Here is a 13,595-nt window from a genome sequence, read left to right as displayed (position 1 = left end):
TGATAAATAAAACCTCTATGAAAATTATTGCATATGGGTTTTCTTGGTGGACATAAGCATTTGTTTCTCTTGGGCACACAGCAGAAGTGGAACTGCTGGATTATTAAACATTATTTCAGCAACATGCAAAGTACTTCGATTCTCTCAACCTTCAATTTTCTATCTATAAAATGGTGATAAGAAATAGCCTTCCATATGCAACTGCTGTGACATTGGAAAGGGGAAACATGTGTGAAGGTGCTTTTATGGTTGGTTATTTGTTTTAAACTGTCCACTGGGGCACAGATGTGAGAACCTGTCTCGGCGGAAGGTAGGAATACGGAAGAGCACATGAAATAGCTGTCCATGGTGCTGACCACGTAGAAACACGGTGTTATTCAGGTGTGATCTACAAAGCAGAATGGGTCCTTCATGAGTGGCAGAATTAACATTTACTGACCACCCACTATGTGCCAGACCATAATCTGGGTGGCTTACACGGCATGGCAGTTAACATCAGCACTTTGTACCCCGCCAGACGTAGTCACGAATCCTAGCTCTATCATTCATTCGTTGAACGGCGCTACCAAAGTTACTGAGTCTTTCTGAGCCTCGGATTATAATTCTGTAAAATGGGGGACAAAGTACCCTTCACATCACAAGGTTTTTGTGAGGATTTTATAATTGATGCAGGTAAAGCATGGCATAATAAATGGTGCTGAATAAATGAAAACAGGTACCCTGGCCACCTGGAGGAAACACTGCCATTGCCACTTTTCTGCCCTCGACAGCCTTACGGGACGTGTACTGTCGTTCCCATTCTCAACACGAGAACACAAGTTTGTGTGGGTAAAGAAGTCGCTCACATCATTGATAACTAGATCATCAGGATGTAGGTGACGCCAGTGGCTGCTGACCTCCGCCCCATCCTCGGGCTTCCAGCACCTTCCCCTCCCACCGATCTGCTTCCCAGACTCCTGCCTCACAAGGCATCTAAAATAGTTCACATTGAATGCATCACAGTTCTTGGAAAACTCGTGCACGCCAGGCTATCATATTCAAGGATGAAGACAGCTGAACTGGAATGGCCATTCTTTGATTGCGATCTTCCCTTGTATTTTGCAGAACCTCACCAGAATCTGCCTCTACGACCTTTATTTCATTTCACCCTCCTAACCACCATGTGATGGATCAACGGGAGGGACAATTATCCCCGTGGAACACATGAGGCGAGTGAGTCTCCGCAGTTAAAATGACGCATGTCGTCACACAGAGCCCAGGGCGCCTGAGACCCAGGTCAACGCTCTTTTCTCTATTCACACGGTGACTTGGGAGTGAGAAGGCGGCTGCCCCCGCCCATAGTGCCGAATGGATTTTGGAGGTGCCCATAACATCACAACATGGACGATTTCCAATGGGTGGGCATCTCGCTGGTGACCTGTGACCAGCTTCTTTTTTATTCTTTATGTTGTCAGCATCAACCACAGTTCCCTTCATGAGCTGAGTAGGGAAAAGGAAAGGAAGAGAAGCCATGGAGAAACATCACGGAGACAGTGGAGGTCTCCCTGCCACTGCCAGGGCTCGTCTCAGGGGCCTGGACTCATAACAGATATAGAAAGAGACACACTCTGAAGTCACCGCGGCAGAAGAAAGCAGGAGAGCCAGCGCTGAACCCACCACGGGGTTTGCCAGGCTGCCCCAAGCACATGCCACGAACAGCAGCGTGGGTGACCAGGTCAGCCCAAAATCTGACGCCACGGAAACCACTCAACTGACAATGCACCATCCAAACCACCAGGAAGTTGCGCACAGAGGAATCACAACCAGAATACCCATTCCCCCCCATCCCAAGAGAAAGCCACTGCACAACGTCTTCCAAGGAGACAGCAAAACCGCGTTTTCCTACCTCAGCTTCGCTGGTAGCCGGACCCGCCGAAACCTGTAGGTTAAAGAAAAAAAAAAAAGACATTAGTATTGATTCAGCAACAAGGTAATTGGATTAATTACCTTTTTAAGGGAACTGGCATCAATAATTTGTTATGACTCAAGGGGACAAGAGTGCAGTACACACACACACACACACATACACATACACAGAGGAAGAAAACTTCCACCAAGCACAGCAACAAGATTTGTTTTTCCAGTCCTGTTAATAAGGTGAATAGGATAATTAATATTTTCAACACATTATAACTATCTTGCCAGGAAATAAAAAGGGGGAGGGCTGTGGGCAATGCCTGTGCACTGATCATGATTAAATGAACACTCAAAAAGCAAAGGCATTGAAGACATTTTTGAGTTATTTTTTTTTCCTTAAAGTTTCGAGTCACTATCAAGAGAAACAGCTACGACCACAGCAACAACAGCAGCCTTATATTTGCAAAATTCCTCAAAATACTGTGAAAGAAAGAGTTGTGCCAGGCATCGTGCCAAGATCTATCCACTTTTTAAAATCTCTTTTAAACTTCCCAGAACAATTTTTATGACCCCCATTTCACAGATGAGAACACCAGAGCTTAGAAAAGTTTGGTAACTTTTCCAAGGCTAGGAAGTTATTAAGTGGAAAAAAATTACATTTAAACTCAAGATAAAGTTAGGTCGACTTGCAGGCTGCTACGCACGAGCTCACTCTACAGCAAAGGATCGATTTAGACACCACCCACCGCCGTTCACACTTGCCTGGAAAGAAAGGGTCTCCTACCTAGGGGCAGATGAGGGTTATTTTTTTCTTTTTCCCCTGACAGTGCTCAAGGAGCTTTCTTCCCCACCACTGTCCCTCCCACCTGCAGTTTACCTGGCCAATCCCAGACATATTTTCTTACTAGACTGCTACAGACCTAATCGTGCCCCCCAGATTCATATGCTGAAGCCCTAACTCCCCATGTGATGGTGTTTGGAGATGGGGCCTTTGGAAGGTGATTAAGTTTAGACGAGGTCATGAGGGTGGGGGCTCCCATGATGAGATTTGTGCCTGCACAAGAACAGACACATGACACAGCTTCCTCTCCCTCTTACTTCCTCTCCTCCCTCCCTCCCTCCCTCCCTCCCTCCCTCCCTCTTCCCTCCTTCTCTCTCTGTCTCCCCCTGCACATACCGAAGAAAGGCCACATGAGAACACAGCACGGTGGCAGCCACCTGCAATGAAAGAGCCCTCACCAGACATGGACTTTGCTGCTTCCCTGATCTCGAACTTCCAGGCTCCAGAACAAGAGAAACACATTCGCGTAGGTTAAGCCACCACGCAGTCTGTGCTATTTTGTGACGGCAGCCTGCGCTAAGACACTGACCAGCATCAGCTCACAGCCATGAATCCAACAAAGGGCTCCAGGCCGCACGGCCTCCTGAGCGAGCCGCCCAGCCTCTGCCTCTCCCGTGCTCAGCCCACGGGGGCCTGCCAGGGGCTCAGGCAGAGCTGCTGTCCACTGACCAGCTTCCATGCGTCATTAGGCTCCTAAACGGAAGGCCAGACTTCACACTGACCTCGGCCGAGAGAGTCCATCAGCTGTGGCCGAAGGCTTTGCCAAGCCATGAATCCGGGGCCCAGCCATGGGGAACACTGCAAGGCATGATGGATGGAGCCCTCCCTGCCCTCCTCCTCTGCAGCCCTCCCGGAGCCGGGGCTCGGAGCGGCTGGCACCCCGGCCACTGGCCATGCCCCTAAACCACAAGTATGGAAGGTCTCTGGCCACATAACTTCACGTGTGTGTATGTGTGCATGTGTGTGTAAGTATATGTGCATGTGTATGTGTGGGTTGCATGTGTGTATGTGTATGCATGTGTATATGCATATGTGTGCATGTGTGTGCATGTGTATGTGTGTGCATACATGTGTGTTGCATGTGTATGTGTATGCATGTGTGTATGTATGTGTGTGTTTGTGTGTGTATGTATATATGCATTTTCCTGCTGAAAGCCAATAGAACATGTGAGGGCAAACACGACACCGTACAGCTCCGAGTCTCGGGCAGAACTACTCTCTCTGCTTAATGAGCATGGGGGCAACACAGCCCTCAGCTGGCGACTCCGATGTCCCGTTTCACAGTTTCTGTGTGTGTTCCCTAGCTCTGTGTAGCTCACATAATACACCCCTCGCTTTCCCACCCCCCCATTAGGCAAGCCCACTTCTTGCATCTACCTTAGCAAATATACACAGACATAAGCAGGTCACACACAGTTATTTAGTAGGAATTGTTCATGATAGCAATACATTTTTTTAAAAACTATAAGGGCTAAAATACAGGGTTTGTACACTCAACTGCCTATAGGGGTGAGACAGTAGGGGGTGGGGCTGATGAGGAAACTGGAGATTGCCTACTTCTCCCAAAGCCATTCGCATTCAATTCTTAACAAGCAACATATGTTTCCAGCCAACAAAGCTCATATGGACCTGGATGTGGCTGCTGTGCTTCCGGCTTATGATCCTACACGCCAAATCAATGACGATGCATGTGTACTGTGAAATATTACCTGCCATGGGAAGGATCCTAAGGTTCTGACATTAAAACCAAAAGGTGCAGAACAGTACACATAAGATGGCACCAATTTCTAAAAAATAACTCAAGTACAAATACGTTATCTCTTCCTCCCCTCTCCCCCACAGACCCGTCTGCCTGACAAGTGTCTAGGAGGACACACGTCCAACCGACAAAAGGCTTCTTACTTCTGAGGAAACCGGAACTTGACTGGGACTTGGCGGGTTAAGGAAAGTCTGGGGAACTTTTTCTTTTTCTGAATGCTTCAAAATTTTACAATGAGACTGTATCCATTTATAAAAGTAAACATAAATCTAAAACATCAGTAAAATACAGCTTTACACTGCCTCAGTGTTAACAGGAGAACTTACAGAAATGTTGGCAATTGTTTTTTTCCTCACTGAAAAGGGGACTAGAAAGAACTCTGTCACCCATGTGTATGCAGTGGCACATATGAGAAGATGAGGCATCGGTGAGGCAATAGAGAGTGGTGGGGCTTGCAGCCAACCGGTGATAAATTGTGTTCATAAATTATAATTTCACATATTGAATAGTGTAGGAAGAACAAGTGGTAACATTTACCGAGGACCCCCTAGGTAGCTGGAACCCTCCCTATACTGAATTCAGGGTGGATTTTACAGCTATAATTGTGTTAGTGTCAGGGACTCACTTCCAATCCACGTAGTTCGTGGCGTATTCAGGACTGGGCAGCCCAGACCTCAGGGCCTGCTGGGCCCCGCTGTGGCTGGAGTGCAGCCGGCCCGGCCGAGGGGACGGCCGAGGCCGGCTGGAGGCGGCAGGGCTCTTTAAGGGCTGCTGGCGCCAGGCTGCCGCGCGCGGCTTTGATCTTGCCAGCAGCCGCAGCCATCAGAGTGCTTCCGGTGGGGGGCTGATATGATTAGAGCCGTGTTTGAGGTGGCATTCTGCAGACCAGCGCAGGGCACAGAAGGGACACGGGCAACTTGCAGCAGGACGCCCTTTAAAGCTTTGTTCCAGCTATTTCCCGTCCCTTTAATCATCTCCCTTCCTCTTGCTCGGCGTCTCTGCATGCGTTTGAAATCACTCAGGCCGACATTAAGGGTTTCCTCCTCGCCTGCGCTTGGAACTCGATGTGCGCGATTCCTTTTCAACCCCGTCTCAACCTTCGGAACCAGCTCTCGGGCCACCTTCTCAGGCGGGGAAACTTGAGAGTGGGGATGGAGAGAGCTTTTCCTAAGGCCACGCTAGGGACTGTCAGAAGCAGGGTCTGAATGCAGGCTGGACTCCAAAGATGCCTTCGAGACCCGGGCAGGGGTTTTGCCCATGAGGGACAGACCCGGGTTCCCTCCTGAACGCCCACACGTCGAGGGCTGAGTCAACTGACAGAGGGGAGATCAGCGCCCGGTTCGGCCACCTGGTCCCCCTCCGCCCTGCCTGAGTTGTGCAGACCCCGTCTGGGGCCCCGAGGCTCCAAGCCAGTGTGTCGTCCGAGCCTTCTGTGCTGAGCGGCGAGGGCTGCCCTGCGCTGATTTTGCAGGGTAGTGGTGCCCACGTCTCTTCGGGTTGCATGGGGCAAAAACAACACAACATGGATTAAGCGCAGGCAGGAATTTACTAGCTCGTTCAATGGACGGAGCTCACTTTAAGTGGATCCAGATAAGGATCAAAGAGGTTTAATTACTTCCCTGGCAAGTGGTGGAGCTGTGGACGGAACCCAGGTTGCTTCTCTGTGATTCCAGACGGTGCTCCCTGCGCGGCCCGGGCGATACTCCCACCCGCAAGTCCAGACACGCGGTGACTGCTGCTGTCCCCCGCTGCCGGTATCCCATCCCTGTCTCACTGGCTGGCGCAGGTCCTGTGCCTCCCGCCTCCCCCCTCCCTCCGGGACCACAGTGCAGGTCCCCACGTGGACGCCGCTGCGATGCGCGGCCCACCAGGCAGGAAGACAGAGCAGTCGCACCCTCCCCAAGCACCAAGCTGCCGGGCCTTCAGGTTTCACTCCCTGTCAGCAGAGGACACCCCTGCGCCCAACAGCGACGCCCCACCTGTGAAGCCAGGGTGTCGCTTAACCAGGCATTCCTGGTAGAGGCCCGTGAGGACATGTGATGGCATTTTGGTGACTCCTGTTGACAGTCATTCACAAGAAAATGTCAAATCTCCCCTGACCCCATGCCCTGTTGTCTACCAGGTGGTCTTTGCCCCTCTGTCTGTGGCTTTGCCAGAGCCAGACTACAGGATGGTCTGACACCAGCACTCGGAGTGAGCAGCACAAACACGGAGGCTTCCTCTCTCCAGCAACGACCCCTCCAGCCTGGTTTCCCTGTTGGCGCTGTCAGGACATCTCAGGAAGACCCAGAGAGCTTCCCAGCTACTCTTGGGCCCGAGAATTCCTGTCCACTCAAGGCGAGCTCAGTGCAAACTGCTGATCACACATAAAATCGAGACATCCATCAGAGAGACTAATTGGGGAGAACACGTGGTCTTTTCTTTCTTGCCCTCTTTCCCCTTTGGTCTTCTGGTTGTGGCAGCTCTGCTACCTTGGGTCTAAGAAGATAGATTTGAGAGAAAAGGCAAAATCCTTCCCCCCGGAGCATGCAGAAGATGACACCACCTGCCATGATGCTGACTTCAGTGGCCACAGACATCCTCTACGTGAAAGGTGTCCATGGGCTTGTGCCTTCATGGGGCACAGGTGGGTCTGGGGGCGTCCTGAGGGCAAAGGCCTCCTGTATCTGTCAGGAATGTCTAAGCCACGGAAGCAAATAGAAGCAGATGTCCAATGGTACAATGTCATGGACATCAACTTCTTGCTCACACAAGGGTCCCGGGGGGAGAACACGTTAGACAGCAGATCTCCTCCACGCGAGCATTCAGGGGCCCAGGCTGCAGGGGGCTCTGCCATCTTGAAGAGGTAGTTTCCAAGGTCACCAGGGACGTCTTCATCCCACCCAGCCCACAGGAGGATGACAGGTGGAGGGACATGAGCAGGTGGTTTTTACCCACCAGACCCAGAGGAGGCAAGTGTCGGCCAGCTCACCTGCTGCTGGCCCGAGCTCAGTCACACGGCCACCTATCACGGCAAGGGGCTTGGGACATGCATTCAAGGTGCGTGTCAAAGAGGAGAAGAGGGTTTTGATTTGTGAACAGAGACAGCAGGCCTGGCCATACCTCCCCACTGCAGCACAGCTTTGCACGAGATCCCTGATAGGAAATCCACTTCTGGTCGACTTCTTCCGAACCCTCCAGGTGACGGGATGCTGGTGGTGTGACCCGCCGCCTGGAGATGCTGAGGACGCCTCACCTCGCACCTGGTCCTCTGGGTGCACAGCCACACGGCGCCAACACAGCTCCTCTGTGGTTTCCTTTTAAGCCTCAAGAACTCACACTGCCTCACCTGGCCACAGGAGCGGGAGCAAAACAGAGAGTGGAACTTCGTCTTTCCTCTGTACCTTCTCTTCTCCCTCTGCACAGACAAGCACAGAGGGGCGAACATCAAAGACGCGGCGTGAGCAGACCGAGGCTCTGCCTTGCGGGCCTCCCAACCCCTACACGGGGCTCCCTGGAGCTTGGCTTTTCTGCAGGCTGTGGGGGAAGGACACTGACCCGTATGACACGTAACTCCTCCCTTTCGTCCTAACTCCTCTCTGATCAGCGGACGCTGGAACAGCAGAGCTGGCTTGTTTCCTCTTAGCCCCAAGGAGGCATCTGAAGCCCATTGTTTTCTGCCCTCTTTCAAGTATCACAGAGGCTCGGCAATCTTTGTCTTCATCTTTGGGTACAATGATCCATTTTGAGATAACAGGAAACGTTCTACTCCCCACGTCCTCTCTACAGTCACCGTGACCAAAGGGACCAGGAAACGGATTATGAAACCTTCGTCACATGGAGTCAAACCTTTCCTTGCACCGAATGCACCAGTTGTTGTCGCCGGTGCAAACGGAATGCCTCCAAGCACTATTGTCTAAGAGTGGTCACATGGAGGATGCCTGGGCTGTAGAGTAAGACAACCGAGGTTCCTGACACTCGGCAGGTGGGTGACTTTGAGGTGGTCACTGTCTTGATCAGGGAGAGTTTGCTTATCTATGAACGAGGAATTGGGAAGCGCTGCCACATGGCAGTATTACTGATTCCATGTTATTTCCTCAACAGTAGCACCAGCATCTCCAGACTTCCACCTGCCACGGTTTCATTACTTGGATGCTGGGAACTCTAAGCACTGTTCTGGAGTCATGTCCTGAGTTCAAAACCTGCTCGTACCACTCTCTAGAAATGTCATCTTGGGCAAGTGTTCTAGAAATGTCATCTTGGGCAAGTGTGACGAACGAAAAGTGGCCATGTGTCTTCGGTACTTGCCCCACTGAGCAGTAGGGTCTATGCCACCTATTCTTGAATCTGGGCAGGCTCTACCTTCACCAATAGACGGCAGCAGCAGGAGGCTGTGCCACTTCCTGGGCACTTATAGACTGGCTGCAACGACTCCCGTCCCTTGGGGCGCTCCCTGGCCACTCTCAGCGGAAATGGCAGAAGTCTCACTGTCCCAAGACAGCCGTGCTGGAGAGGCCAGAGCTGGGCATCTTGCTGCCCGTCCCAGTGGAGCCCAGACCCCCAGCATTCACCCGCCAGCGTGCCAGCCAGCTGACTGCCACCAGGGAACCTCAGTCAACTCAGGCCCAGCAAGCCCTGCCCGGATCCCCGCCCTACAAAATCTTGGGCTATGATAAACGGCTACAGAGTTGTGGGGTACTCTGTTGCATGACAATGGATGACCGCAACAAAAGGTACTTATCTTTTCCAAACCTATAATTTTATACTTGTAAAATGGGAATTGTAGTATTTTACAAGATCATTATATGATTTAAGCGAACCAATGTGTTCAAAGTGTGTTGGCACAGTCCCTGACACGTAGTAAGCCACTAGTTCCATCTCCTCTTTCACAACACCGTGAGCACTTGTGCCGTTCTTTGCGATTTTCCATGTGGAATTTTCTTTGTTGACTGTCGAGTGACAATGTTCAGAGTGGTCACCTTGATCACTAGGCGGTAAGATGTACGCGGTTTGCTCTGAAGTCAGAAATGCCTGAGCTTTATAAATCCTCACTCTACCACGTACAAGCTGTGTGCAGTACTGTGCAGTCACAAGAAAGGGACCTCACCTCTCTGAGCCTCAGTTTCCCCATTTGGAAGTAAACATAAAAATCTATCTTGCTGCTTCTTTTGGTGTAGATTCAATGAGAATGTCTGGCCTAGAGTTGGAGGTTGAGAAAGGACAGCTGTGGTTTCGGCGAGTTTGGAGTAGAAACTGTAACAGCGGCAGTCCAAACACCCGATATGACAAGCCCCTCTGCGTTTAACAGAGCGGGTTCCCAGCAGACTACCACAAGGGGTATTTCTAAAAGCAGGCGGCTCCCATCTCCCCATCATCCTTCTCCTCTATTCTAGCCCAGGACTTGGTTCCAGCCACGGAGCTGCTGGAACTCATCTCAAATTTTAAAATGTAAGTGTAAAAAAGGAAAGAGCCCATTCATGGACGATATTCATCTCCCCTTCCCCCTTCCCCGCCCCAACCACATTTTGCAGGCTCCAGGCATGTCCAATGAATAAATGTCTCTTAAAATTCTTCTGGAAAACGCATAAGGTTTCTCTTAATAACTCTCACTGTCAGAAATGAAATATTTACATGCACTTGCTTCAAAATTCTGGCAGCTTGTAACCTAAGAATAGTTTTACTTATGGAGCTGAGCAACTGCCCTGGGCCTGTCTTGCAGATGACGGTGAGAGGGAGCAGGAGGCGGTAGGGGTGAAGAGAGGAGAGGAAAATTCACAGGGGAGGCAGGGACTGAGCAGGGAGGGCCTGGCACATCCCTGCCCTTGGTTTGCCCTTGAAGTGGGTGTATTGAGGGAGGTTACAGTAGTTACAGTGCTTGGCTGATGGGACGAGCCCATCAGTCACCCGGACACATGCTAGAAAACATGGCGACATTGCAAACATTATCTGCAGCTTAATCACAAAGAAGGGAGGCAGCTGGGCTCACATGAGCAGTGTGTGCTAGGGCTTGCTGAGCCCTTTCACGCTATACCCTGTAATCCTTGGGGAACACTGTTGCCATGTGTGTTTCCTTCCAAGGAGCCCCTTGTTACTTTCTGAGGCCAGGCTGCAAACCTAAAAAAAAAGTAGGGGTGCTCCTAAGAAAGTTCTGTTTTCAAATTTAGTTCAGCAATCTGGAAATGTACATGAAGTCCCTTAAAAACCCTCTTTCCTCTTGGCCTAGTCCCTCTGCTCCTGGGAAATGCAGCGAAAGTCTTACGGCACATGATGTTTTGTAATATTTTACTAATGGAAAAAGTAAATAGGAAACAACCTAGTTGTCCAACAACAGGGGATTGGCTCGTGTGCTAGATCACCCTCTTTTCAGAGACGACTGAATGACTACCAAAGTGATGGTCAAGGAAGGTTTGAAATAATACAGGAAAATGCTTCTATGAAGGAAAAAGAAAAAAACCAGAATATGACTTATATGATCTCAATTATGTTAAAACATGAATAGAAGAAATGTGTTAAAAAAAAATCAACAGCATTTTTCTTCGGGAGGTAAAATTGGGCATTTTGTTTTCTTTTTTTCTGTATTCTCCAAGATTTCTCCCTAGCAAACAAATGCACAGAAAGCAACTATTTAGACGTTATCTAGTTCGTGCCGGCCCTTTCAAACACTCCAGCACGTCCCTGACGCTATCTGCCCCAGGGACTGGTGATCGCAGAGCCAAGCTGGTCTGTGTGGCTCAAAATGGCGCAGAGCAAAGACACGAGGGACCCAGCGTCAGCCTCCTGCACGCCTCTCGCCAGGCTCTGTGCTCTGGGTGTGACCGGCGCTCGCTCAGTCCGCAGACCCTGCCGGGGCTCCCATCACCACTCCGCCAGTGCCTCGGAAACTCCGAGCCCCGGAGCGTGGGAGCCTTCCCGGAAAGCATCACGCCTAAGAGTGAGGGTTGGGTGTGAGCTCCGTGTCCCCTGACTCCCGGTCCTGGTCCTTCCCTCATCTCCACCAGGCGGGGCCCCAGCGGTGACAGCCCTCCCTTGGCAAAGGCTCCCGGCAGAATGTGAACTGCTAGGGAAACATCCCCAACCCCCCCAGCATCTCCTTCCTCCAGGGTCAGGGTGCCTGGAATCCCAGCCCTGGAGGTGCTTTCGTTAGGTTAGAGAGCCCCAGCTCTATCCTCTACGTGTCCCCTTTGAAAATGCAGGTGACCCTGTGGGAGGTGACAGGGGTCGGGGCTGGAGCCAGCGCCCTGGCCTGGGGCGTTTGCATGTTGGGGAGGAGGGCGCAGGGCACGGCTCACACCAGGGCTTGTGCTGAGTGTGTGCACACTGGTCACTTTCAGCCGTCCAGCATCTCATCCCCTTTCTTAAAACTCCTGTTTTCTTTCCAATATGTCGCCTCTCCCAGGTTGTGTGGTATCAGTGAGGAGGTGAGCTGAGGGGGCCCTTTTCCCAGGTCAGATTTAAACGGGGGGGATGCCACGATTCTTAACACCAGTTATACATTAGAATCACACAGGGAACTAGAAAGGTGGCGGCCACCAAGGACCAGCCCCCAGGTGCTCTGATTTCACGGATCTGGGGCAGGACTGCATGTGGGACTTTCATGGGATCCCCACAGGGGGCTCAGACGAGCAGGCCGGATGCTTCTTATCAATCCCCGGGAGCCTAAATGAGCACGTGTCCAAACGCTCTCCCCCGATCTCCCAGGGTGTCTAGAGTCCGTGGCAGAGGGCAGAACAGCGGGTGCACTCATCTCATGGACAGTGGGGGTCTGTCCAGACCAGTTCTGCCGTGAGACCCTCCCAGAACTCCAGCGCTACGCTGGTTCTTGCCTCTTTCCAGGTGGTCCCGCGCCCTCGCTACGGGCTCTGGGAAGCCCATCTGAACAAACCGTGTGTGTGTGACCCAGGAACAGCAGGGCGCCGTCACGGGGGCTAGAAGGCAACCCCAAAGGCCACGCGGAGAGAGTCAGCAGGGCGTCTAGAGCCACCAACCTCTCCGGTTAGCCGAGAGCAGAAACGACGGCTGTCCAGTGCAGACTCGCGCTTCTCCCTCTACTGAACAGAGTCCCCACCGGGAAGCGGCTCCCCAGCATCTGGACGGCGCCATGCTGCTAGTTCTCACCGCGGAGCGCGACCAGAAGCGAGACGAGACGCTTCTGGGCCCAGAAGCGTGCGAGGCAGGAGTGCTCCTGCTGCGTTTCCGAACACGGAGCCCTCCCGGGGGCCGAGAGGAGGGGAGGCCACAAGACAGGTCCGGCCTGGGGCCCCGGATCACTTGGCGGAGCCTGTCAGACCACCAGGAACACCTGCCTTGGACGTCCAAGGAAGCAAAAATAAGCTTCATTGCGTTAAGGGGCTGAACTTCGGGGAGCTGTTCTAACAGGAGGGGCACTATCCTAAGTGATGCGCACTGTCCTCACAGGTGCTGCTCGTCCCGACAGCAACATCGATCCTCGTAGCTGTCCGAACGTTTGCGACACGTCCAGCTCTCTTCTGAGGGCTCTGCATATATTAACAGCAGCCCAGCAGTTCTAAACCTGGAGTAACCCGCCCACCAGATTTGGCAATGTCCGGGGACATTCTCAGTTGTCACAACCGGAGACGGGAGGCTATGACAGGCCCAACTCATTTCATCGTGCTCCTCTTTATTGTGCGTCACAGACACCGTAGTTTTTCCAAACTGAGGGCCAGCGGCAGCCCTGTGCTGAGCAAGTCTATTGGTGCCGTTTCCCTAACAGCGCGGGCTCATTTCACGTCTCTGTGTCACATTAGGGTAATTCTCGCAACATTTCAAAGTTTTGCATTACTATATCTGTTATGATGATCTGTGATCAACGGTCTCTGGTGTTGTTGTTGCCATTGTTTGGGGGTGCCGCAGACCTCCCCAGTAAGACGGTGAACCTAACTGGTAAGTGCTGCATGTGTTCTGACTGCTCCACTCACTGGCCGTTCCCCCATCCCTCCCCCACCCTCAGGCCTCCCTGTTCCCTGAGACAGAACAATGTTGAAATCAGGCTGATGAATAACCCTACAAGGGCCTCCAAGTGTTCACGTGAAAGGGAGAGTCGCAGGCCTCTCACTTTAAACCCAAAGCTAGCCGTTAAGCTTCGTGAGGGACGCACGTCGA

The 13,595-nt window shown here is 51.9% G+C and overlaps 1 protein-coding gene across 11 annotated transcripts in view; it reads right to left on the bottom strand.

Annotated features, from left to right (window-relative positions):
• Positions 1-13,595, bottom strand: part of RBFOX1 (RNA binding fox-1 homolog 1) — a 1,966,619-nt gene that overhangs the window by 1,507,798 nt on the left and 445,226 nt on the right. For all 11 annotated transcript variants that reach the window (XM_075995067.1, XM_075995066.1, XM_075995073.1 and 8 more), the window contains exon 4: positions 1,886-1,918. In XM_075995067.1, coding sequence (XP_075851182.1) covers positions 1,886-1,918 — 33 coding nt within the window. The remainder of the gene's footprint in view (positions 1-1,885; positions 1,919-13,595) is intronic.

The sequence above is a fragment of the Microcebus murinus genome, chromosome 19 (genome assembly GCF_040939455.1).
Source record: "Microcebus murinus isolate Inina chromosome 19, M.murinus_Inina_mat1.0, whole genome shotgun sequence".
Lineage (NCBI taxonomy): Eukaryota > Metazoa > Chordata > Mammalia > Primates > Cheirogaleidae > Microcebus > Microcebus murinus.
This window is presented reverse-complemented; position numbering and strand designations above follow the sequence as displayed.